We start from the raw sequence: 22,856 nt of genomic DNA on the forward strand, positions 1-22,856 counted from the left end.
CAAGATAACACAATAATGAGATGTTGGCAGAACACTCTTACATCATCAGGAACCATGAACTGCCAGTACAATGTGCTGCATGTTTGTCTTAAAATGCTAAGGTGAACTTTTTGCTTGTTGGTTTACATAACATGCTATTGCATATCTTACGCCCTATTAACACATGGGCAGAACCATTGTCTTCTGACTGTAAATCTAATAAAAATGTCACCTAATTATATTCTCCTGGGAGAATTAAACATGAGAGTTCTGTGAAAGTAGTTTTATTTTTAAAATGTAAAGTGTGTGCCTTTTTCTGCTGGTCTTTTTTTTTTTTAAGTCTTACATCAGTGCCTTCCCTCCTCACCCAAGTCTTATTCTCAAGTAAACATTTTTTTACTATTTTTATCTAAACTGCATCATATTTCCTTATGTGAAGGCTGAGTTTGCAGTCTTTTAAATTCAATTACAAAACTCACTTTGTCTTGAAAGTAAGACCTGTCTTAAAAGCAAAAACCATCATGCTGATGAAAATCATATTTCTGATTGGACAAGACCAGCATAGCTTGGGTAATAAAGAATTAATGAACTCTTTCCCCTTGTCCAATTTATTGCAGAGACTATTTAGGCAGATGCTGTCTGGTTTTGGATCTGTATAATTTCAAGTAAATTTTTTTATAAAGGCAGGGTTAGCATCTCAGTAAAGCTGAGGTAAAACTCCATTTTGTTTTCAGAATAAGAATGTTGCTCTTTTCTTTTCGCTTATAGGATTTTAGCTTTGTACAAAGGCCTGCTTCCCAAGATTATGAGGCTTGGACCAGGTAATGGTGTTTTTATTACTTATATCCTTCCTTCTTTGTTAAGTTCTAGTGTCTCTTTTTTTCTTATTTGTGTCTATCAACAACACAATAAAAGTTTATCCCACTGTGAAAGACAAACCTTGAGGATATAGAGTTGCCTATGAGTATTCAAAATACCAAAGGCATTAGAAATGTTCTACCTTTGTTTATAACATACTATTTATGGCCTTGCTGGAGGCTGATGGAAGCCAAAGCCCAGCTTAAGTCAATAGGAAAGGATCCACAGCCCGTTGGAGTTGGAGTGAGCACCCAGGTATATACACCACGGTGGCTTCTGGCAGAAGTGTGTGAGGGACCAGACCAATAAAAGTCCCCTGGCGCTCCTTGTTCATTCCTGCTCCTGCCTCAACTTCACTTCAAAAAGAGGAAAGGAAGGCCGCCTTGCCTTCACGAACAGCAAGAGCCACTGGTCTTCACAGTCACCTCTGGGGAGCGCTCACCTTCCCGGCCTCTGTCAGCTTGACAGTGGAGGCTCCTGGCTCAGGGCCTTACCTCACGACGCCAGCCCACAAAAACCGGCTGCCATTCCCTCAGGGAGAGTCAGCTGCCTCTATGTAAATAGATAAGAAAATAACTGCTACAGACTCAACTGCCTGGGCAAATAGTCTTGAATTATAAGCAACCTTGTGAATAAGTGCGGAAGTATACACTAGACCACACATATTTTTTTACCAGGCCACACTCACCTACTTAGACATCCTGGTTATGTTCCCTAGAGCTTTCCCTCCCCCTGCCCTCTCCGCCTTTGCCATTCCTCCGTTAACACCGGTGTCTCCCTCTCCTACCACACTCAGTCACATGCACATTTACCCTTAAATCTCAGCCCAATGAATCAGCATTTCTACCAAACTGAGAGATAGAACAAAGTCTATAAATTGAAGCTGGTAAACAGTTCACATTTGCTTGTATTTAAAAAACACTTCCTCAATTCCAGTTCATCTATTCCAACTTTTCTGGGCATTTAAACATGGATTTTGCTTCACATTTAAGATTCAGACCCGCCTTCTGTTAGTCTTTGGCCCGTGTGTAAAAAAGAATCCAATAATAAGAATATTGGTGATTTAGTGCAACTCTCTCGGCAAGTATGTGGTGTTTTTCCTTCACCACACAGTAAAAACCTGCTAGTAGACCTAGCATTAGAGAAAATCAGAGGACTGGCCTTAACCCAGCTTTCTCAGAGGGGTTGGGCCTGAAAAGGGTGATGACCCTGAAGAGTTTAACTGTAACGGTAATTGACTGGAAACTTAATCCAAAACTCTTTAAATAATCTGACCCCAAGTTTTGTTAGAGGCTTGCAAATGTTTGGTTGGCTTTTAAAAATGTTTTTGCATGAGGTGTCCTGAGTTGCTGTGGTGTTAAACCCAGTGGAAAGGGTTGTTGTGAATGTACTGTCCAAGCTAAACAACACTGAGTAACTGGAAATCTCATTCCAAGACCTGGCCTCCATTCTCATTCCAAACATGCAAGATCTACCAACTTCAAAGTAAAGAAAGGTAGAGAGAAAGGTAAGACTTTTGAGTTAAGGATACAATTTTTTAAGAGAAAGAGAGATTAAAAAAGAAAAGAAAGGTGAGCCTGAAATTTTCCTCCTTCGTTTTGGAGAAGCATCTCGTCTTGTTTTTATAACAGCCTTAGCAGCTCTATGTGGCTACCGATAGAGGTCCCTCCCATGAAGGGAGAATCTTGAAGTCTGTGGCTTAAACTCCAGATATCACTAGGCTGAAAACGAGCCCAATTCTGTGTGTTCTTGTCTTACCTTGTGAATAGTTAATAAGAGTAAACACGGCAGTTATATACATATCAACAACCCTGTGCAGTGTGTCCCGCCTTGTTTGCCAGAGCGCCAAGAGGGCTACAGCAGTGAGACGGGTCTAATAGAGTATCTTCATGGGTTAAAAATGAAAATTACAGGCAGATAATTATCTTTGGTATAAGGTTACACAAACATGTGCAGCCTGTAGATTTTTTTTAAAGCATATGGCAATGTGTACAAAAGAACTAAAATCAGAATCAAGTTCTCTTTCTTTCCATCAGAAGTCAGTCTTCTGTTCGTGCAGCCAAGTCTTCTCTCAGTTGTGCTGAGGATATTTGTCCACATTTTGATTTTGTAATAGTTTTCATACAGACATGAAAGGCGAAATCGAGATTGTCTTAAAGGACACAGGACATGTGCAATTTACTGCATCAGATAGAACACAAAACCGCCCACGTACGAACGCTCTCCTGATGTCCAGGTATTCGGCAGGCTCGGCGCCTGCTTTCCTGTGGCGTATTCCTGTTGACATATTGCACAGTGAGCCTCTTTGCAGCCAGTTATGTAACTCTTCACTACCAAGACAAATGGTGCTCTCAGGACACCCAACCCCTACTACCGAATTTTCAAGTACAATCCATGTATGTCCTAGGCAGATAAAACGAAAACAAAAGGAGGTTGAAAGCTAGCTTAGTTTTGCAACCCCCCCCTTTTTTTTTTTTTAATATTCAGAAGCTATTTTTCACATTGCAATCCAAATTGAAAGCTGTAAGAGGAAAAAAGCACACTCATTCGGCAAGCAGCGACTTAGAGATTTTCTTCTCGGATGCAGCTACGACAATGCTAATTATGGACTGAAAAAGATAAATCCTTTGCCTACATATGAAGAACCTGAGGCTTCTGTTCACGGGAAAGCCACATGCCCTTACATGACTAAATGTCTATATTTATTTACTTTTAAAAATTAAAAGTGCCTGAAAAAGAATCTGATGAGAAATGATGAAAGTTACAGAAACTCATGAGGAAAAAATGTATTTGGAGACTCAAGATGGTCTTGATTTTGCTCGGAGAATTTTTCACAGTAGTTTTATATCTATGTACTGGATCTCAGGAACTGATGATTCTGAACAGCCCCTGCCCAATAGGCTGCGTGGGACTTCATGGACTCAGAAGCTGACTGGGAAGGACAACACTGTTTTATAGGATTTATGAGAAAAACCAGCTCTTTTCTTTTCTAGGTGGTGCGGTCATGCTGCTGGTTTATGAACATACCTATTCATGGCTTCAGAAGAACTGGTGATTGCCTATGAAGTGCTTTTACCCCTGGAGATAATGCATATTTGCTCTACAGCACCTTGAGGCTATCAGTCAGCTAAGCTGATACACTTACACATTCTAATTACACAATTCTATGCAATTATAAAAGGGAAGACAATTTAAGAACAACATCTATTTTAATACTTCAAAAATTATCTTTAGACAATTTGAGACTGTAGTTATGGCTATATCAATAAAATTATAAGAAGAAAAATAATATGAAGCCATGAGTATGTAAACAATATAGAAAAATAGCATAGAAATCAGAAATATTTCATAAAAGCAATATAAAATTGGTGACCTATGTTTGTTTTTTTGCATTGCTTCACAGTGAAAATCTGTTGTGCTGATAATGATTTTTCCCCAAGAGGCCAAAAAATACTTAAAAAAAAAATTAAGCCAAAATTTAAACAGTTTTTATAAGAATTAAACTCTTCCATAAATAATATTTAAAAGTCACAAAGAAAATATTTTAAAAGTGCACTAAAATGCCTTTTTTAAATGTTGACTTTTATGTTAAGATCTGTTTGGTTTTCTAGTAATAATACACATCTCAGCTATATTTTCCTAAATCTACTTTATATTTTGCACTGTTGTTTAAATTAGGTCATACTTTAAAATTCTGATATTTGAAGTCTTTTATGACAAATAGAAAACACGAAGTTTTATTAAACTACTTTCCTTCACCTAGTTCCCTTTGAAAACAAGTTTTGTTGCTGAAATATGTTCAAGTTAAATCACAAATTGGAACCACTCCTTGGGCCCATTTGTCTTTCTGTATTTGCATCCAAATACCTTTGTTCAGAACTCTTGCCGATGCCATTCTTTAAAAGAATGTTTAAAGTACATTTCCAGGTTATTAGTTACAGGTGACAGCTTCAGGTGTGGAGTCTGCTATTTGCAGTGTTAAAATATGTATTATTCAGGGAAAATAACATTTCAAAATAGAAGTACATTCTTAGCATTTCCAAAGATTCCTGTACTAACATGCACTCCAAAAAATATCTTCGTTGCCTTGATATAACCGAAGGATTTTATATCTTCATCCTTAAGTGATGCTACTTCAGTAGCCGAAAGTCAACAAAAATATCTGCATGTTCTAGGTGACACTTGTTCTTAACTACTACTATGGGATATTTCTACCAGGAGGCTATGTCACTAAAGCATTTTGAAAATACAAATAAAAGATAACATGGTAATTATTACTTTTTATTAATTTAGAGCATTTGAAGTATAAAAATAAAGGCTTTTTGACATACTGTATATACATACACAGCCTTCAGTTGTACATCCTTTCCAGCATGTTTTTAATTTATAGTCCAGCCCAATATTCAAAAGAGGGTCATTTAAAGTAAGAAAAAACAAGAGAAATAAGAATGTGTCTGTTGCACAACTGCATTCTGTCCTTGCAGGTAATACTCCTGCGTCCTGTGACAGAGAGTACTGCCTGCACAGAGGCCATGAAATCGAACCTTTAACCTCTCCATGTGGATGGGATGGGAAGGATCTCTGAAGAGTGCATTTGCCAGTTAATAAATAGTTTCACCCCTTAAGAAACAGAGGAAATATGTCAACATTAACCAACAATAATAATGTTCAAAAATCAAACAATCCCAACCCTATATCCCATCCCATTTTCCTTCTCTTATTTTTTAAAAGTAGCTTTAAACCATAATTGCTTTGAATAGCAAATTGTACTTGGGGTTTCCATTGTCTTTTTAAATTTATTTCATGCGAATTCACTGTTGCTAAGAAAAGACCTAGAGGGGGGGAAAAGAAAGAAAGAAAACTTTGATATCATTAATATTAGATTTTTTAAAACACAAGAACCAGAGAAATTATAAATAGCATAATAACAAGAGATTTCTTAATTTAGATAAAGAAAATAACATTTAGTTATGTCTCCATACAAACAACTGATAGTTTTTTAAAGACTTCTACTAGCCACCTAAAAACACCTGATAAGGAATAACTCTGTACCTTACGTCGGTCTTTCTGGACGGCAGGAGAGTCCCTGTATGGTATGGTTTTAAAGTCTCCACCAAGATATTGGATTGGCATCTTTGTTCCATTCAGTTTATAGTCTATTTTCTCACCAGACTAGGAACCCCAGATGTCATAGGAGTTTTACAAGATCAAAGGGAGACTAAGGCCCTGAGAGTTCATCTGCTCCTTCTGCTTGTTCTCCTGGAGTTATAATCCTGTTTCCAGCTCTGAATTCCAGGTGCTTTAGAAACAACTGCAACTCAAAGCTCTCTATAAGATACCTGCTGCTTGGAGAAAGCAGTGCCTCAGACATAATTTGTGTCAGAAATCTGCATACTGTTTACAGCCTGGTGATTTGAAAACCCAGCTAATCTAGCCATCTGAGATTTAAATGAAGCCATGAAGCTAATGTGAAGGAACTGGGTAGGTAGGAAGAAACCAAAGTCACCTAAGGAACGCATCTTTAACACCCATATCTAGGGATGTGCCCTTTTAGTTATTGCACAGAAGTAATACCAAAAACGCGCAATATATTAATTTTCCAATAGATGAATTGTACCAATGTTTTAAAAAATTATTTTTAAGCCTATAGTGCCAAACAGGAAAAACTTTCTAAACAGAAGATAAAAAACTGTAGAATTTTGCCCCAAGAAAATCAGTTGTTTTAAAATGCAACACATAATTACACACTCACACACACATATACCCCACAGCTCTATTATTAACATTAAAAGTGGCCTAGAAAGATTTATCAGTTAAACTGTATCCTGTAACTCCAGAAATGAATAAAGGGAAATTTTAAAAATTAAATAGCATTTGTATTTCTAATACCACCACCAGTTTACCTACATGTGAAACATGCTTCTGTACAACAATGTAAACTTCACAGCAAGCCATTTTTACATTCATTAGAGCAGAATTTTCCATTTTCTTTAAATTACAATGTAATTTTGGGCTGAGATTGCTGAACACACAGGTAAGCCAACAATAACAGTACAATTTAGTTTCACAGTGGTTTTCTTAACATAAAGTTCATTTTAAGTGTCTTTGCACAGAGTTTCACATTAAATGTTAAGTTTCTAAGTGACTTCCTTTAGAGCCTTCTTGTTCAGATATTTTCCACCCTCTTGTCTTTGTGTGTTTGGAATGCGTGTTGTCTGATTAGGATACGGAATGGGAGAGTGGCTTGTTTTATCTGTTGTTCAGATCCTCTGCTGTAGAAAGAAAATGTCCTTCGTGAGATGCTGAAGCCTTCACTGCACACACAGCATTTATGGAAAGTCCAGGTCCAGGAGCCTGAGCAGCCCACCACCAAACAGAGACAAAGACGTTGCCAGAAAGTCACCTTTGCAAAAAGAAAGAAAAAAATAGCGGGAGGGGGGGAGGGGATACCCCATGGAATGAAAACACAAATGCACCATCCAGAGTCCATATTTACAAACTAATAGAAACTATAAACATCGTCATATTTGGAACCAAGTCAAAACACCAGGAGGAGCTAAATTCAGATATTGCTTGTGTTATACATATATTCTCCAACAAAATAGGTCGCCTCTTAAAAATAAACAAAGGATCACTCAAACAAATCAATTATTGATTGGTTTCCTAAGGATGAATTAAGGTTTATTTGGTCACCTTATTTGATTAGAGGGTGTAGCATAACTTTTTTCTATATGTATTTTCCTTTATTGATTTTGCAAAATCTCAACAATTGCACGTTTCATAAGGTCTGGTTGATTTAGAATAAATATACACATGTGGTTTTACCAAAGACTCGTTTAAAAAGTTCCTTAAGCCCTTTGAGGGGTGCAGGTTTCTTCACTGCATGAGAACAGTGTGTGGGCAGCACAGATGTCTCATTCAGTCCTTAATATTGCTCTTGTTTTTGAATTCTAACGTCATGTCAGGTATTCTGTGAGAGAGAAGTTATGGCAAGAAATATTTAGGTGTCATCAGCACAAAGGAGGTGAGTCTGTAAAGCCAGCTCTCCAGGCAGAAGGGTGAGAGGGCAAGAGGGGGGAGATCCGAAATCAGGGCAGCGGGGAAGGGTGTGCTGACGGGGACCCGGGTGAAGCTGCTGCGGACGGAATTTCCAATCAGAGTGCAGAAGCTGTGACAGAGTGACTACCTTCTCTGGCTGCCTGCATTCCCTTGAACGCCAGCGATGTGGGAATGTCACAGTTGTGGGGGGAAAGTGGGGTGCCACTGGCATGTTGCCACCCATGTCCAGCAACATAACCGGAAGGAGCAGCGCTGTAGGTCATGTAAGGTGACACTTGGGCCGGGGTAGGATAAGGAGCCATGGTGGATGCTGACACAAAACTGCTCACGGCTGGGAGACCACTTGGTGCCTAAGAAGAGTTGGAAAAGAGAAGAGGTGGAAATAATCACATTACAATAGTAGACATTTCACAGGTTCTTGGAGAGAAGCAGACTTCAAGTTCTAAGTAGTAGTAGCTACAATATTCTGACTCTACTTTCTGATTTTTTTTAGAGTTGACCTCAAGCATATTCTAAATGCATTCACAGTCTTGCTACTTAAACAAACATAATGCCAACAGACAAGATATTATTCTTTCCACAAAGGTTTTGAGGAGGCTGTGACCAGAAAATTCACAGTATTTGCTTTGCAATTCAGAATTATAGGGAGGCAATGCAGGGTGAGGAAAGAATTAGTGGTGATTAAATACTCTTAGAATCTGTTCTGCTATCCATATGCCTTTGTCAACCTTCCCTGTACTTCGGTTTTGTTTGGCTCTTTTGTTGAGGCATTTGTGAAGGGCCTGGTTGGTATAACTTTCATTTCCAGTAAAAAAAAAAAAAAAAAAAAGGCACAGAGCAGGGTTGTCAGCTTAGAAACTCAAAATGAGCACAACTTTTGTTAAATAAAACATGGGCAGTATTTTAAAACATCGCGTTGTAAATGCTTGTTGGACAAAGAACATGCAAAATTAGACAGTTTGTCTTTTAAGAGTTTTTAAATTAAGGTTGGGGGTATGTTTTCCAGAGCTATTTTATCAAAAAGGAACCTGGCTATTCCAATATAAAAGAACTGCTATGTGTGGTTTTGAAACTGGAAAATTTGCTTACAAAGTTTTGGGGCCCTGTGATGTGAATTTTTAAAAGCCACATGGATAAATCTCTTGAAAATAATTTACATGTAAAATCTCAGCTTGCAAACAAAATGCAGAAGCTCTGGCAGGCACGTCTGCCTAGAAACCAGTACTCTCTTGGCGTCCAGTTGTTGTTGGTATCGTTACTATTAACAACACTAAGAACACCCCAAAAACACCCCAATTTCCAAACTGATTCTAGAATGAACACTCAGCATCCTTCTTCAAGGAACTTAATTTTTCCCCTCAATTTCTACATTATTTAAAAATAAAGAGTAATTCCTTTTTCCTTGTAATGATGTGAATGAATTAACATATTTTCTAGTGAAAGTAAAATGCAAATAATAGGTTTATTATTAGTAAAACTGACTTAATCCTTAGAAGTAAGTAAAGCAGACATATGTTAATTCGATGCTTTTTCCAATTCAATTGCAACAAAAATGGTTTTCTGATTTAATTCATTTGGTTATTATTTTCACTTCCACACCTCTGTGAATGCAATGGTGGGGTCTCAAAAATGATTTTCTCAATTTAGAGTAATACTTGGAGTAGATTATATGCATGGGTATAATTTAACACTGCTCATGAATTTCTGACAAAATAAGAAAAGCGGGGGGGTATTAACCTTGTGTTCTTGCTCTATAAGAGCATGTCCCTCCTGTTCTGTTTGTCGAAGTGCCTGTTCTTTGAAAAATGGGGAAGGAGAAAGGAAACCAAGATTTCTTGAGTATGTCCTGGCACCAAGAAATATTCAATATATTTTGTTGACTAATGAGGATTGTGTTGTACCATTGAGTTTATAATAATTATAAGATAATATATAGAGAGTACAACACAATGTTGAATTAAAATTAAAATGTATTACAAGGGTCCCAAAGGGTGATACTGTACTTTCAAACAAAGAAACCATTGCACATCACCATTTAACATAAAATCTTATTCTCTTTTTATACGAAATAATATAGGTTAAGGAATTTAGCCATTTACCCTAGGGCAATTGGCAAGTCAGTGGTCTGTGTTAAAAGAAGTTACCACTCCTGTCTGATGCAGGATCTTCTGTAGCAAATATTTTTTGCTTTCACTGGACAATGAAAAGACAAACACAAGTTCATCTCAAACTAGAGCATCTTTTGAGATAACATCTGGTAAAAGATTCTTTCTTCTTCTGGATTCTCATTTCTCTATTCTCATTTTGTTTCTTAACTTCTAAAAAGATCTGTTTTCCTCTCTGAGAATGGCTCCCCAGAGGAAGGCTCAAAGGAGGCGCCTCAAGGCTCTCGGCAGATGAGTCTGAAGACGGTGAGCTATCAAATTGCTGAAGAAATCTACCACTGCATCGAGATTATAGTTCCGATCGTGTTTATTTAGGATTTCCCTAATAACCTAGGAGAAATTAGTTTGGAAAGGACTCATTCCACTTCAGGTAAGGAAAGGCATTTGCAGCTGCATTGGGCCTCTTCCATCCAAGCGTTAATTAATATTTTATATTATTGATGCCACTGTACACCAAGAATCATAAAATAAGGTTAAGATTAAAATGTTAAGGATAAAATTACTTTTAAAATAATGAAAACGAAAACTTTTGCTCAACATTTTACAAATGCATAAGGTGAGACTGTTTAATGCTATACATGAGAGAAACAACACTCTCATTGGCAGGAAAAAATCTGTTGGTGAGTTCTCTTCGCTACCACAGCTAACTTTTTTCTACCCATTCTTTTCATCTTTGTATTTTTTCTATCATTCAAAATGACAGTTCTCTCTGAAATTCTTGCTTTGTCATCTTTCTTTTCCTCCCCTTGCACCCTTCCCTTGGAACCACTGCTCCTTGATGTGCCCCCTTATTTGGGGCTCAACTGTTTTGTTGCATTGTCTACAATCCCTTTACACGCACCTACTTCTTTTTTTGCCCAGAACTGTTCCCCCCGAGAAGCCGGGCTGGATTACAGCTCGCCTTCAAGTTCCTGGGGTTTAAGGGGAGGCCAAACACTGGATTCAGGCCCATATTACCTTCAGGTGCCTTATTTCTTCCATGACTATATTTGTTTGTCAAGTGTAAAAACACTAATTTTTCCATATTTGTCCAATTTCTCACACTTAAGGCATCACACTTGCTTTCATGTTATTATTCCTATTAGTAAAAATATTTCAAAGTTCTCTAAAATCTGCAATATAGTTAATTTTAGTCTCCTTTGTATTGCAGAAAGGAAAAGTGGAAAGGGAAGCTGGGAGAGGTTTGACATCCACAAAAAGGCAAGGGGAGGCCAAATGTTTGCTTAAAAAAATCTTTAAACTTAGTATAAAAATAGCTCTGAACTTTCCCTCAGGTTAAATTATGACTAGATTTGGAGTGAAAAGTTTTGTCTTAATTTTTCTTTTTCTGTTTAAAGTTCAGATTTAGAAATTTAGGGAAAAAAACTGCCACCTTCACTATTCATACTAGTGACTCAATAAACATGTCCATTTTCTCACTATTAATTTTGAAACATGACATTAGTAAAAGATATAAATCGCTACTGGGTAAAGTGATTGTTATTTATGAAGCAATCCCTGAAAGAGTAAAATTTTCCACCACGAGGGAAAACAACTATAGGTAGCACTGATGTTTATTTATTCTTTCCAGTGAAACAGTACATGACTTACATTCCCCAAACCTGCTTACTGTTTCCAGTGAAGGGCATGTAATTAATCTGAAAAGCTAGTTAGGCTGAGTAGAGACTACCAAATGTACGCCATAAATATAGTGGGAGCAAACATGCTAAATTACTCTATTTAATTGAATTGTAAATATGATTTATAAATCAACCAACATATGGAATCCCCAGGGAAGAGTAAACAAACTTTCCAAATGAAACCCCAGCAATGGGCATGTAATGGAAATCTCATTTTTGAAAATGACTTTACCTAAAGATTCCATAAATAAGACCTCAGTCCATCAACCCCCTTTTTTATGCAGATCTTCCTTGAAACCAATAAAATCCTTTCCTTCTAAGAGCTGTACAAGGGACTTCTCTGAAGCAAATTAATTACTATCTGATTTTGAGAATGAGATTTACTAATGCAAAGTAAATTAGACCAAATTGCATAGCCTGGAAAAAATAAGTCACCTGTTTTGCTGAATATTTTTAGAAAAAGACAGATTTTATCCCACTGACATTAAAGGATATTGTCCTGAAAATAATACATAAGATGCAATGTAGTTTAGTTAAGGTTATCACAAGAAAGAATGAAAAGTGTGTGTTCATTTCACATGCTCTAAAATGTTAGAAATATAGATTTGCCAGTTCTTAAGAATATCTTTTTAAGTGAATATGTTCAGAAGTTGTATTGGTAGACAGCTAGATTATAAACAGTTTGAGGACAGGGACTTGCCTTAATCATCTCATATCCCCACAAAACAGGACACATTATAAGTGTTTCACAATCATATGTATACTTAAGTTAGAGCAGCCTTTTGAAAGCAAAACATGTCATACTCTTGTTCTAAAAAATGTAGGCACCCTTTATCACAGAACAAGTGTTACACTTTAATAAGCAAAATGAATAAAGCTGTTGAAAAAGTAAAGAGAAGTTCTAACCTAGCCATTTCATTATCTGATTGATGGGTGGTCCATTTTTTCCTACCCCCTAGAATATGGAGATGCATTAGCATCCAAACACTAATGCCCACAAAAAAACAAGCAAGCCAAAAAAAACAGGCATGACAACTGTTCGTCAATCAGCGGTTATAGATTATTCTTCAATTTCTGGGAGTTGTCTACTCAACATTTTCTCTCTTGAAGAAAACACAAATATCAGTGCCAAATCCCTTAATGACAATCTTTTATCCACTCACCAGTCCTACCTGGTCTCCCCTTATAATGAAATGAGTTTACCTTGGTTTTATAATGAAGTAGATTTAGTCGCAAATAGAGATGTGTGCTTCACCTAGAATTTCAACCTCGATATGTATCATGAGCAAGAAAATGGTTCAGATTTGAACATAGACAAGATTTTCTCTCCTTTTTGGTAAAATCATTTTTCTGTAATTCTAAATTTCTTAATTCATTATACAATGACAGTAAAACAAACCTGACAAAATGAAATGACAGTTGTAAATATGGTTTCAACATTCATCCAAAGGATCTTAATTATGCTTAGTTATCCCATTGCAGATCTAAATGTCTCTAGGTAATAGAAAGCTGCTATTTAAGTTTTATTCTAAATTTTATGTTTCCAAATTGTATTAAAATTGATGTACCCTTTAAAAATTTTAATTAGGTTTTTTGTATTTTATATGACATATTTTACTGATATATAATCATTAATTTTGTTTTGAAACACTAATAGTTAAAAGCAAAACCAGGTCAAAGAACATTTTATATATTATATAACTTTATGAATTTCAAAGACTCTCTATTGGCATTTGCCTGGGATTGCATTCTCTCTACAAAATGATAACTTATTTAGCATAAAATTAACTTTATTTGATATTAAGAAAAATCTACTGCAAATTAACTTATATTTTCACAAGAACAGTATATCTACAAGAACAATATGTCTGCAAGGACCGCCAGTTTTTAAAATAATGCACTAGAAAGTTGTATTCAGTATTTTAAAATACTATCTTTATTTCAAATACAATGTGCAAATGAATGTCTCATAAGACTTTCAGATCAATTTATTTCTCTAAGTTCAACTATTTTCACACCTCTGAATTTTTTCTTAAGTTAGAGTACTTATAGACCTTTCTTCACTTCTAACATCTCAATGTGTAGATAATATTCTATTAAACTTGCTGAGTTAAATATATACTACCCAAAAATGAAGATACTCAAAGCTTATAAATCTACCATCCAGATACTTTAATTAGAGGACCAGATAGGCAATATTTTTTTCTGAGAAAGTATGCCCAATTGTAGAACATTTTTCAAAAGCTATACAACTGTTTATAACTGTTTAAATAAAATGAGGCACAGACTCACTAAGTACCTTGTAAAAGGATAGTTCTAGTCCACCCCATTATTCTCTTTTATTTTTGCCATTCAATTGCACTCAAAAGAGGTTTTATGATTTCAACAGAAAAGAACCAGCCATTAAGAACCAGAGAACATTGTTGCCATTCAGAATTAGATGAGATTAGAGGATTCTAGCCCAAAATATAATGTGGGTGAAAAAAAAGACAAAATTGATAAATACTATTTTTCACATGTCCTCAGAGGTAGACAATAAGGATTTCTGAATGGCACTCTAAAATATCAATTGCAGTGTAATATTAATGTGTAAGGCAAATTTTAATATTCTAAACTAATGTTTTAAAAACAAAAGATAGGTGTGTGTGAAACAAATGTGCATAAGGTTCTAATTACTAGCACTCTTTGCATTTAAACTGAAAATGGAAACTAGATTATAGTAATCAATTCTACCTACAATCAGTTGTCAATTCAGCCTCTTTGGTAATTTCATAGATGTCTTCTGGGAATAGATTATGCTCTAAATCCTATAATTCTGAATTCTCAATTTCTTCCTTTATATACTAAAATAAAACAGGGATCATACAATATCACACTATTTAGTAACAACCATAAATGCACTGAAAGTATTATTGTAAAAATGTTGAGAATATTTTTTACCAAAGATTTCAAATTTTGTTCAAATACAAAGATATATATATATATACACACATATATATATATGTATATATATATACACATACACACAACACCCTTTACCTTTGCATATTCAAGAGTACATATAAATGTATAATTTTACCCTCAAGGAAATCAATGTCTAAATTCCAAAATTGCTGGTTATGCCTGTATTACGGATATTTGAATTACAGCGAATTACTTAATTGTAGCTAGGTGTACATCTTTAACTTTTGCTTTAAACTGTGTTATTTTTCAAAATGTATAATAAATTATTATAAGAATAAAAATAAATTCCAAATTGCTCGCAAAATGATAGTCTAAATTTGTGTCTACTTAGCACACCTTTAGCATTAAGCACTATTTTGATAATTGTAATAGAGTAACCACTGATTTAACTGTCCTTAGAAACTCTTCAAGTTTTGAAATTTTACATCATTTGGATTCGCATATTGCACTTAAGAACTTTCCAAATGTAAAATTGATATAAATATATTTTGCTTCTGGAAAAAATGTAACTTGTTCTCTTAAGTATTTAGAACAATACTTATTTGGCTCGGCTTACTTGCTTCTTTAAGATACTTATTTTTGTAAATCTGAACATTTAGTGATTTATATTCAGTGGATTAAATGTAATCAATTTTTAATGTTCAGAATATACAGAGTAGGTCATTCAAAACAGTGTTCTATTTTTATTTTAAATGGTTAGTTTAGTTTTGAAGTGAATGTATAAATTAACCACTTCTAAACAAGTTTAAATACTAGACCTCTAATTCAAAAACGTAAAAATAATCATCAATGTTTGGGGATTATGAAACTGCTTTATATATAAACTGGGTTCATCAAATATATGTGGGAATTAGAAACTATTTTTTAACTCTATTCTTCACGATGTTATTCTAAGAAATGATGACCTAATAAAAATCACTGCACACCTGTTAAATGCTTTATACTATGCTAGCTGCTTTATATGCTCTCCTATTGTTTGTAACAAAATACCTTGACACTTTTGACTATGCATTCTCTGAACAAAGTATATTTGATTTAAAAATTTGCTTGTTTATAAAAGTTAATCTCTAATCCCCACTTATAACCACAGGTGATATTTAATGAATGCTTTCCATGTGCCACACGTTTGCATTATCTCACTGAATCTTCACAGCATCTCCTGAGGTTGAAACTATTATTTCCCCATTTCACAGATGAAGAAATTAAGGCTCTAAAAGTTTAAAAAACTTGCTTAAGTGGCGATGGTACCAGAGGATCAGAGTTCCTAACCATTGTATATACTGCCTCTTCTTTACAAATTAAAGGCCCTTTAGCAAAAGAAAATGACAAACTTTCTTATAATTTCTCGTTGGGATTCTTGACAGCAGGAATAGACTCAGGAAAGGGACTCTCTTTCCTTGCTGCTATTTTCTGTTAAACGTATCACGGGAGAGCTATTAATACGTATCTGACTCTGTTTTAAAATAATAAGAGAGGGGTGAGGAAGTGGGAATGGGTTTGTGAGAGAAAATAACAACTAGGATTTTCTCCCAGGTGACACGTTCCATGTACCTAAAAAGCTGGTTTTTACAGGTAAGAAAAAATTGAAAGTTTTAAGACTTCAAAAGAATCAAATGAAAACTAGGTGTTTTGAGGCTTTGGAACTGGAGTTTGATATTAAGAAATTTGCAAACCTGCCCAGCTCCGCTCATCTGCGCAGAGAAACCTTGGGTGCCTGAGGGTTCTCTGGTTTGGTTTTGAGAGCTCTGGCTTTGAACTCCTGGGTCTAGCGTGGTGATGAACTCAGAACTCTTGGGCTTTTATGATTGTGGTTGCTTCGTCTTTCTCAGGAAAAAAAAAAAAAAAAAGGAAAGAGGAGAGGAAAGGAGAGGAAAAGAGAAACACGGGTGGCTTAATTTTTCTTTAGGGGAGTGGGGGAGGGACAGCGCGGGGGGGAAATTAAACGGTCCACAGCCAGTCCGTATAATTTGAGGTTTTTCTCACTAAGCTCCCTTGGGAGATTCCCGACTTGACTTTTACTCAGGAAATGGTAACTTTATTAAGTTTATCTGGCTGCCCTCTTCTCACCGCCGCGGTCCGAGCGCGAGGCCGGCGCGGGCGCGGGTGCGGGGCCTCCGCGTGCGCTCCGAGGCCTGGGGCCGCGCGGCCGCCTCCGGGAGCGCGCTCCGCGGGCGAGCCCGGCCCCGACGCCAGCGGCCAGAGGGCTTCCTGACCCGCCCCGGGGCGCTTCCAGGCCCCGGCCGCCCCGGCGGGGGTCGAGACCCAGCCGCGCCCTCGAAGGTCGGGGCCTCTTTCCGGCCCCACTCAGCCCGGGCTCGGGCTCGTGCAACGACCCGCAGTCGGCCGGGGCGTCCCCTGCGCCGAGGTCGGGAGGGGACGCGGGTCCTGCGTCCCTCGCCGCCCCCGCCCGCGGCCCCCGCCTCCTCACCTGGCCGTACTTGGCCTCCTGCTCCAGGGCGCCCTTCTCCAGCCCGTTCACCGCGTGCGGGGCGGCGGCCGGGAAGTTGCCGCGGCCCAGGCTGCTCCACTCCTCGACCTTGGGGCTGTGGTAGGGGGAGCTGTCGCTCACTCCTGGGGAGGGGGAGAAGGCGTCAGGCTGGAGGTGCGAACCCCGTGCCCCTCCAGAGGCGCGAGCCGAACCCGCGGCCAGTGAGCGCCGGGGCCCCGGAGGCTGCGGGCCCGGGAGCGGCCGCCCCGCCGGCAGCCCCGGGCCAGGCGAGGTCCACTGCCGTTCGCAGCCCCGGAGCAGGCCTCTCGCAGCTCTCTCACCCACGCCTGCGGGGGGAATTTTTTTAATTTTTTCCCCAACCGGCCTTTGATTTCCTCCTGGCTCTTCTAGAGAAACCAGTGGAAGGAACCTGAGAGCTTTCTCACATTTTTCTCAAATCGGAGAAAGAACCCGTGAAGCTGGAAGTACCGTTCTCCCCGTCCTAATCCAGCGTCGCCTGGGGCTTGAAAAAAATGTGGGAATGGTGGGGACTGAAAAGGGAGCGAGGAGAGTCCTGGCCTAACTCTCCTGTGCTGGTGCGCGGAGACGTCCAGGTGAGTGCCCCCTGGGCTGTGGGGACCTCGTAGTTCTGTCAACAGATGGAACAAAAGACCTGCAAAGTTCTTAGCAAACATGACGAATGCTGCCTACAATACACACGCAAAATATATGTGCACAGGTTTTTGCCTTGCGTGTGGCCAACCTTGGTGCTCTAGCTCTATACATGAAATGTGAGGGTTTGTGCATAGGACTCAAAAAATAAATACTACGGTTACCACTGTAAGTACCACGTGTGTCAGTGGTAAGGTTATACAGAGAGGGTTGTTTTGGTTTTGGTTTTTTATAATATAAAAGGTTAAGAAAATGAAAGTAGAATTAGAAAAAAAAAAAAAGAGCGAAGCCATCAGTTATCCTTTATGTTCTTAATAGAGATGCAAAGAAAATTGTGTGGTGTAAACTGATTACAATACCTAGGGGTGTGCGTATTGAAGCACTGGCATCTTTAAGTGGCAGAGTGCAATTTTAGAGAGATGTTGGGAGACCACGAGCAGTGTGTTTTTGTCTTTGGGACCTAGAGGTGAGGAACAAAGTCTGACAGAGCCGCTACAGCTTGATTTTTAAAACTTCCATCTGACACAGTGCTTGGAAGCAGGGATCATTTTCTAGAAATAGCCATTTATAGAAACAATCTTTTTATATGCACAGACCTGTCAGAAAACAGGTTGTCTAAAGCTGGCATCCAGAACCAACAACATCTAGAATGAAGAGTTACTACTCTCAACAATCCAATTCTTTTCCAACTGACATTTGGTCTGATTGTAGGTTCCCTAGGGAAGGAAAGTTTTCTTTTCAACTCTGTCAGTCTTCTTCCACTGTTCCTCCCCTTCTCCAAAGAGTGAGATTGTGTTCCAATTTGCACCAGGAAACTGTATTTTGGCCCAAACTGCCAGTCTCTCTTTGCCTTCCCAGACAAAAGGCAATCGGTAGGCACAAGCCTGAAGTTATCTTAAGAAATTGAGATCCCCCTGCGAGCCCCCATTTCTGCTGATCTCACACTTTCCCATGAACAGGGGCTTCCTTTAAATGTCAGTGAGGTCAGTTTATCCTATAAATCAAGGGCAAACTCTCTCCAACTAAAGCTCCAACCAGCTCCGAAGGAGACAAAACTGAACTCCTAGAAGGATCTTATAAATTCACAGTCAGAGAACAAGATGAGAAATCGGGGCTCGGCTTTAATTACTTAAAAGATAATTGTGCCGACGTGGTGGTCACCAAGAAAGGCAGGAAATGATTGAAGAAACTACCCCTCCCTTCCTATTTAATTTTTCCTCTGCACATTTTTAACTTTTGGCTGAGAAATTAAGGAGGTGGACTCCTTATCTCTGCAATATTTAAATTCTACGCCTAGGACATTTTGACATTCTTTACTCCCTACCGAGAAGAGGAAAAAAAAACAAAAAACCTTACGCTCTTGTTTTGTTTTGTTTGTTTTAACCACGCAGTAAATGAAAACAAACTCGGGCTCTAGAGGAAGCCCGAGTGAGCCGCAGGGCTCCGCAGACCGTTCTTACGCCGCAGAAGAGACACTTAGGGCCCGGCAAGGTCAAGGGTGAGAAAGGGAAGGAACAGTGGGGTGGCACCGTGGAACATGAGCAGGGACTAGACCTCCGCTCGAATTTCCGGGGGCCGAGGGACCCTAAAAGGAAGCGGCAGGCGCGGAGCAAACAGAAAAGAACAGGAGAGAGGCCGGCAGGGAATCGCCATGCATTTTGTCTCCATCGCGGCGGCGGGTGGTGCCACTTCCCAAGATGATACATATGTATGTGGAGGTCTGTTAAGCTAAGAGAAAGAGAGGGAGAGAGAAAGAAAGAAAGCAGAAAAATAGCCCCAGACTGAGCAACGCGGTAACATGCAAGTTGCTAGTAGTAACTTCGGGACCTCCGTTTCCGAGGAAAATGAAGTGAAGCGTAAGAATGAAACCAATTAGGTGACATTTGAACTTCCTGCCTGAGCGAATTTGGCCTGATTGCTAGAATCCTCGACAAGAATACTGCAATTTCCACAGGGTGCCCGACTCCTCGCTGCCGCCTCTGAGCCCAGACAGGCCGCCCTCCGCCGAGTCTGCGGCCGGGCAGCCCCACGCCGGCTCGGGTCTCCCGGGCTGCGCCCCAAGTCCGGCCCCGGCCGCGCTCCCCAAGAGAGCGAGCGGGGCTGAGGCTGCGGCGGCTCGGGAGGCGGGGGAGGGTGGAAAATGCGAACCATGTGTTGGGGATGGGGGGATGTTATGGGTCTGGTAGTTTGAGATGAGGCAGGAGACTGTGTGTGGCAAGGAAACCAAGGGCATGAATTTCAAGTTAATGAGATCAGGACACCCCCTGGGAGGACTCCTTACATTTCCAAAGGAAAAAGCCCCAGGTGGTGGGATCGACGAGGGCGGAGGCCTCAAATACTGAGACCTCGGCGAGGGTTTGGGGGGCTCTGCACAGCCTCACGGCGGACCCCGGGCCTTACCTTGGTCGGTGATGGAGCGAATGCCCAGGATGTCGGTGACGGAGTGGGAGGAGGGCCAGGTGCGCGGCATGGCCACCGAGCCAGGGATGGCGGGCACCCCGGGCGGCGTGGGCACCTTGGCGGCGGCCGCCGTGATGGGGCTGGGGTAGGAGTAGATGTGGTTATAGGGCAGCGCTGGCTGCGGAGCCGGCTGGTGCTGCTTGTATGAGTCGTAATGGCCCTGTTGGGCCAAGTTGCCGATCTTGTTACGCAGGATGCGGCTGATGGAGCTCACCGAGGGCACGTTGTATTTGTCACATACGCCGTCCGCCAGTAGGCGGTCCCGGATCTCCCAGGCGAAAATGCCGGGGTCCCTCTGCTTGTAGGTCCGGATGTGCTTCACCACAGTGGGGGTGGTGACCCGAGGCTTGCTGCCCCCGATGGCTCCTGGCAAGATCGAGCCCGTCTCGTTGTAGCGCGCCAGGATCTTGCTGACGCAGCCATGAGAGACCCGTAGCTGGCGGCTGATGTCACACGGTCTGATGCCCAGTTGGGCCAGTTCCACGATGCGAAGCCGGATGGCGTTAGGCAGCGGTCTCCCGTTCACGAACACTCCTCCCAGCTGGTTCACCTCCCCAAAGGCTGGCTCTGCAAAACAAACACCCGGCGCGCGGGGACGCGCACCCGCAGTTTGGGACAGCCGCCTGCCGCTCGGCCTCCGCGCGCGTCAGGGGGCAGGGCGGATGCGCGCGCGAAGGACTAAGGAGGGACCCGGGCTTTCCTCAAAGCTAGGGTCCCCGAGCTTTGCAGAACGGCCCCAAACCGCCGCGGTCGAGTCAGACCCCCTCCCTCATTCCGGCGGTGCTTGCGGCCGCTAGAAACAAATAAAGCGGTGAGCAGGGTCGCTCCGAGGGTTCTGAAGTCTCGCAAGCAGGCGGGGAATCGGTCTTGACGCCTGCGACCGGCTCCTACTCGGCTACTCGGCGCTAAAGTTTTTGGGCCGCTCCCCCTTGATCCCCAGCGCCCCGCCTTGGGGACCTGCGCTATTAGACAAGGTCTTGGAGAAACGACAGGGCTTTTTCTTTTCTGTTTTGTTTTCGTGTGTGCATGTATGTGAAACAAAACTTGGTCTGCCACTGGGGCTGCGGGGCTTGCTGATGCCACCGCTCCCTTGTCTTAAAATCAGAAAATGGCATCAACAGCAACCCAGTAGCCAGTGTTTAGACTGAACTGCTGTGCGCCTCTGACCCTTAGCGTGTTCCTACAAGTTGTAGGAACACGAGCAAAGTCAATAAGGAGAGTGTGAACGCTTAGAGGTGCGCACCCTCGCGCTCTCTTTCCCTCCCTCTCTCGCTTGCTCCCTCCCTCCCTCCCTCCCGGGCTCTGACAGCGTCCCCCGCCGCCACTCACCCATTGCTCCGAGCAGCACACCAACCGGGCCCCAGTTCCGAGCTCCCAGAAAGAAAGTTTTCGCACGGCCTCAGTGGCCCAGCCTGTCGCTGCCCCAGGCCGAAGGTGCCTCCGCTTCTCTCCGGGAGGAGGCGGCGAGAGTGCAAAAGGAAGGAGTTTAAGGAAGTATGTGCCCGGCTGAAAGAGGCTTGAGTTCTGCATTTCAATCTAAGCAGCAACGTGGGCTGGGCTGAGCCGGGCCGGGCGGCTCTGTCTATCACTCACTGAGGACACGCCCCCCAAAGAGGAGGGCCCGAGGGCGAGCCGCGTGGTGATTGGTGCGGGCCGGTGAGCGACAGCGCGGTCCGGGAAAGTCCTTCCGCTGTCTCCTCGAGCTTGCTCCGCACCTGGGTGACTAAATACAATGAAAATTGGTGTTTGACACCTTCCGAGGAGCTACGCAAATAGACAGCAAAGTCAGGCTGATGAAAATGCTGAATAAGCAAATTAAAGCGTTTGATGCCAATATGAGAGACTCGGAGAGGGAAAAGGCTAAGGAGACTTCTTTGGGGGACAGTCGGAAGTCTTAGAATTGCTCCCAGTCCCCACCACGTCAAGCCAGGTGGCGAAAGCGAAGGTGTGGAAGGTAGGCCCGTCCGAGAGACTAGGAGGTTTAGGGGACACTGAGCCAGAGGTGGAGGCGACACTTACTGCCAGGTGGAAACCCCTCCTCAGCCCCCGTGACTAGCTGCACACAGCAGTCTCTAGAGGAGGGTTCATCCAGGAGCGCGGGGCCGAACTTTAGCCACGCAGGCTCCAGGCGGGGGGCGCGCGGTGTGCAAAGAACGTAACCGCATGCGGCTGAAGCGCGCGCACAGGTCCACTGGTTGCCTGTGCATGGGGCACACTCGGCGGAGGCAAGAGCGCCGCTGCGCTCAGCCAAGGTGCTGTCCGCTGGTGCTCAGGGCAAATATTTGCCTGCCCCCCCCCCCCCCCCCCAGTAAACCGCTGCAAAGGGGTTTTGTTTAAATATGAGAGAGACTTGGTCCGGAGAAGATGAACACCCGGCCTGCATGTGTATGTAATTCCCGCGTCTTCCGTTTAGCTACCAAAGGCCCTGGGGTTCAGGCTACCTCTCCGAGTTTCCACTTTCGTTTACCCTAAATCTAATCTAAAGAGTACAGTACTCTTTTGGGTGGCCAAAATTATTCACATTTTGAGTGTGGGTTATGGAGAACGCTAATCAAAATTTTAAAACAACATGGGGAACATTTTTAATGAACTTGAGAGCTGTACTGCTTTGGGTCTATGATACACATACTGCTTGCTACCTGACAGTCATAA

At 41.3% G+C, this 22,856-nt stretch overlaps 2 protein-coding genes across 4 annotated transcripts in view; one reads left to right on the plus strand and one right to left on the minus strand.

Moving 5' to 3' along the window:
• SLC25A21 (solute carrier family 25 member 21) overlaps positions 1 to 10,304 on the plus strand; it is a 462,844-nt gene extending 452,540 nt beyond the window's left edge. The window contains exons 9-10 of one of the 3 annotated variants that reach the window (XM_081155130.1): positions 748 to 800; positions 3,831 to 7,985. In XM_081155130.1, the coding sequence (XP_081011256.1) occupies positions 748 to 800; positions 3,831 to 3,892 (115 nt within the window). In that variant the 3' untranslated portion in view covers positions 3,893 to 7,985. Of the gene's footprint in view, positions 1 to 747; positions 801 to 3,830; positions 7,986 to 10,222 lie in introns of those variants that run through there. The other 2 variants (XM_081155129.1, XM_081155131.1) reach the window with 2 other exon arrangements.
• PAX9 (paired box 9) lies at positions 7,992 to 21,880 on the minus strand (the record flags this gene model as incomplete). The annotated part of the gene is made up of 4 exons (XM_081155109.1): positions 21,534 to 21,880; positions 20,145 to 20,771; positions 17,073 to 17,215; positions 7,992 to 8,246 (listed from the first exon to the last, which is right to left on the minus strand). Exons 1-4 carry the CDS (start codon positions 21,535 to 21,537, stop codon positions 7,992 to 7,994), a joined length of 1,029 nt encoding a protein of 342 aa, XP_081011235.1. The 5' UTR covers positions 21,538 to 21,880.
• Positions 21,881 to 22,856: the final 976 nt, after the last annotated feature.

This window comes from Miniopterus schreibersii, assembly GCF_964146895.1.
Source record: "Miniopterus schreibersii genome assembly, chromosome: 1".
Lineage (NCBI taxonomy): Eukaryota > Metazoa > Chordata > Mammalia > Chiroptera > Miniopteridae > Miniopterus > Miniopterus schreibersii.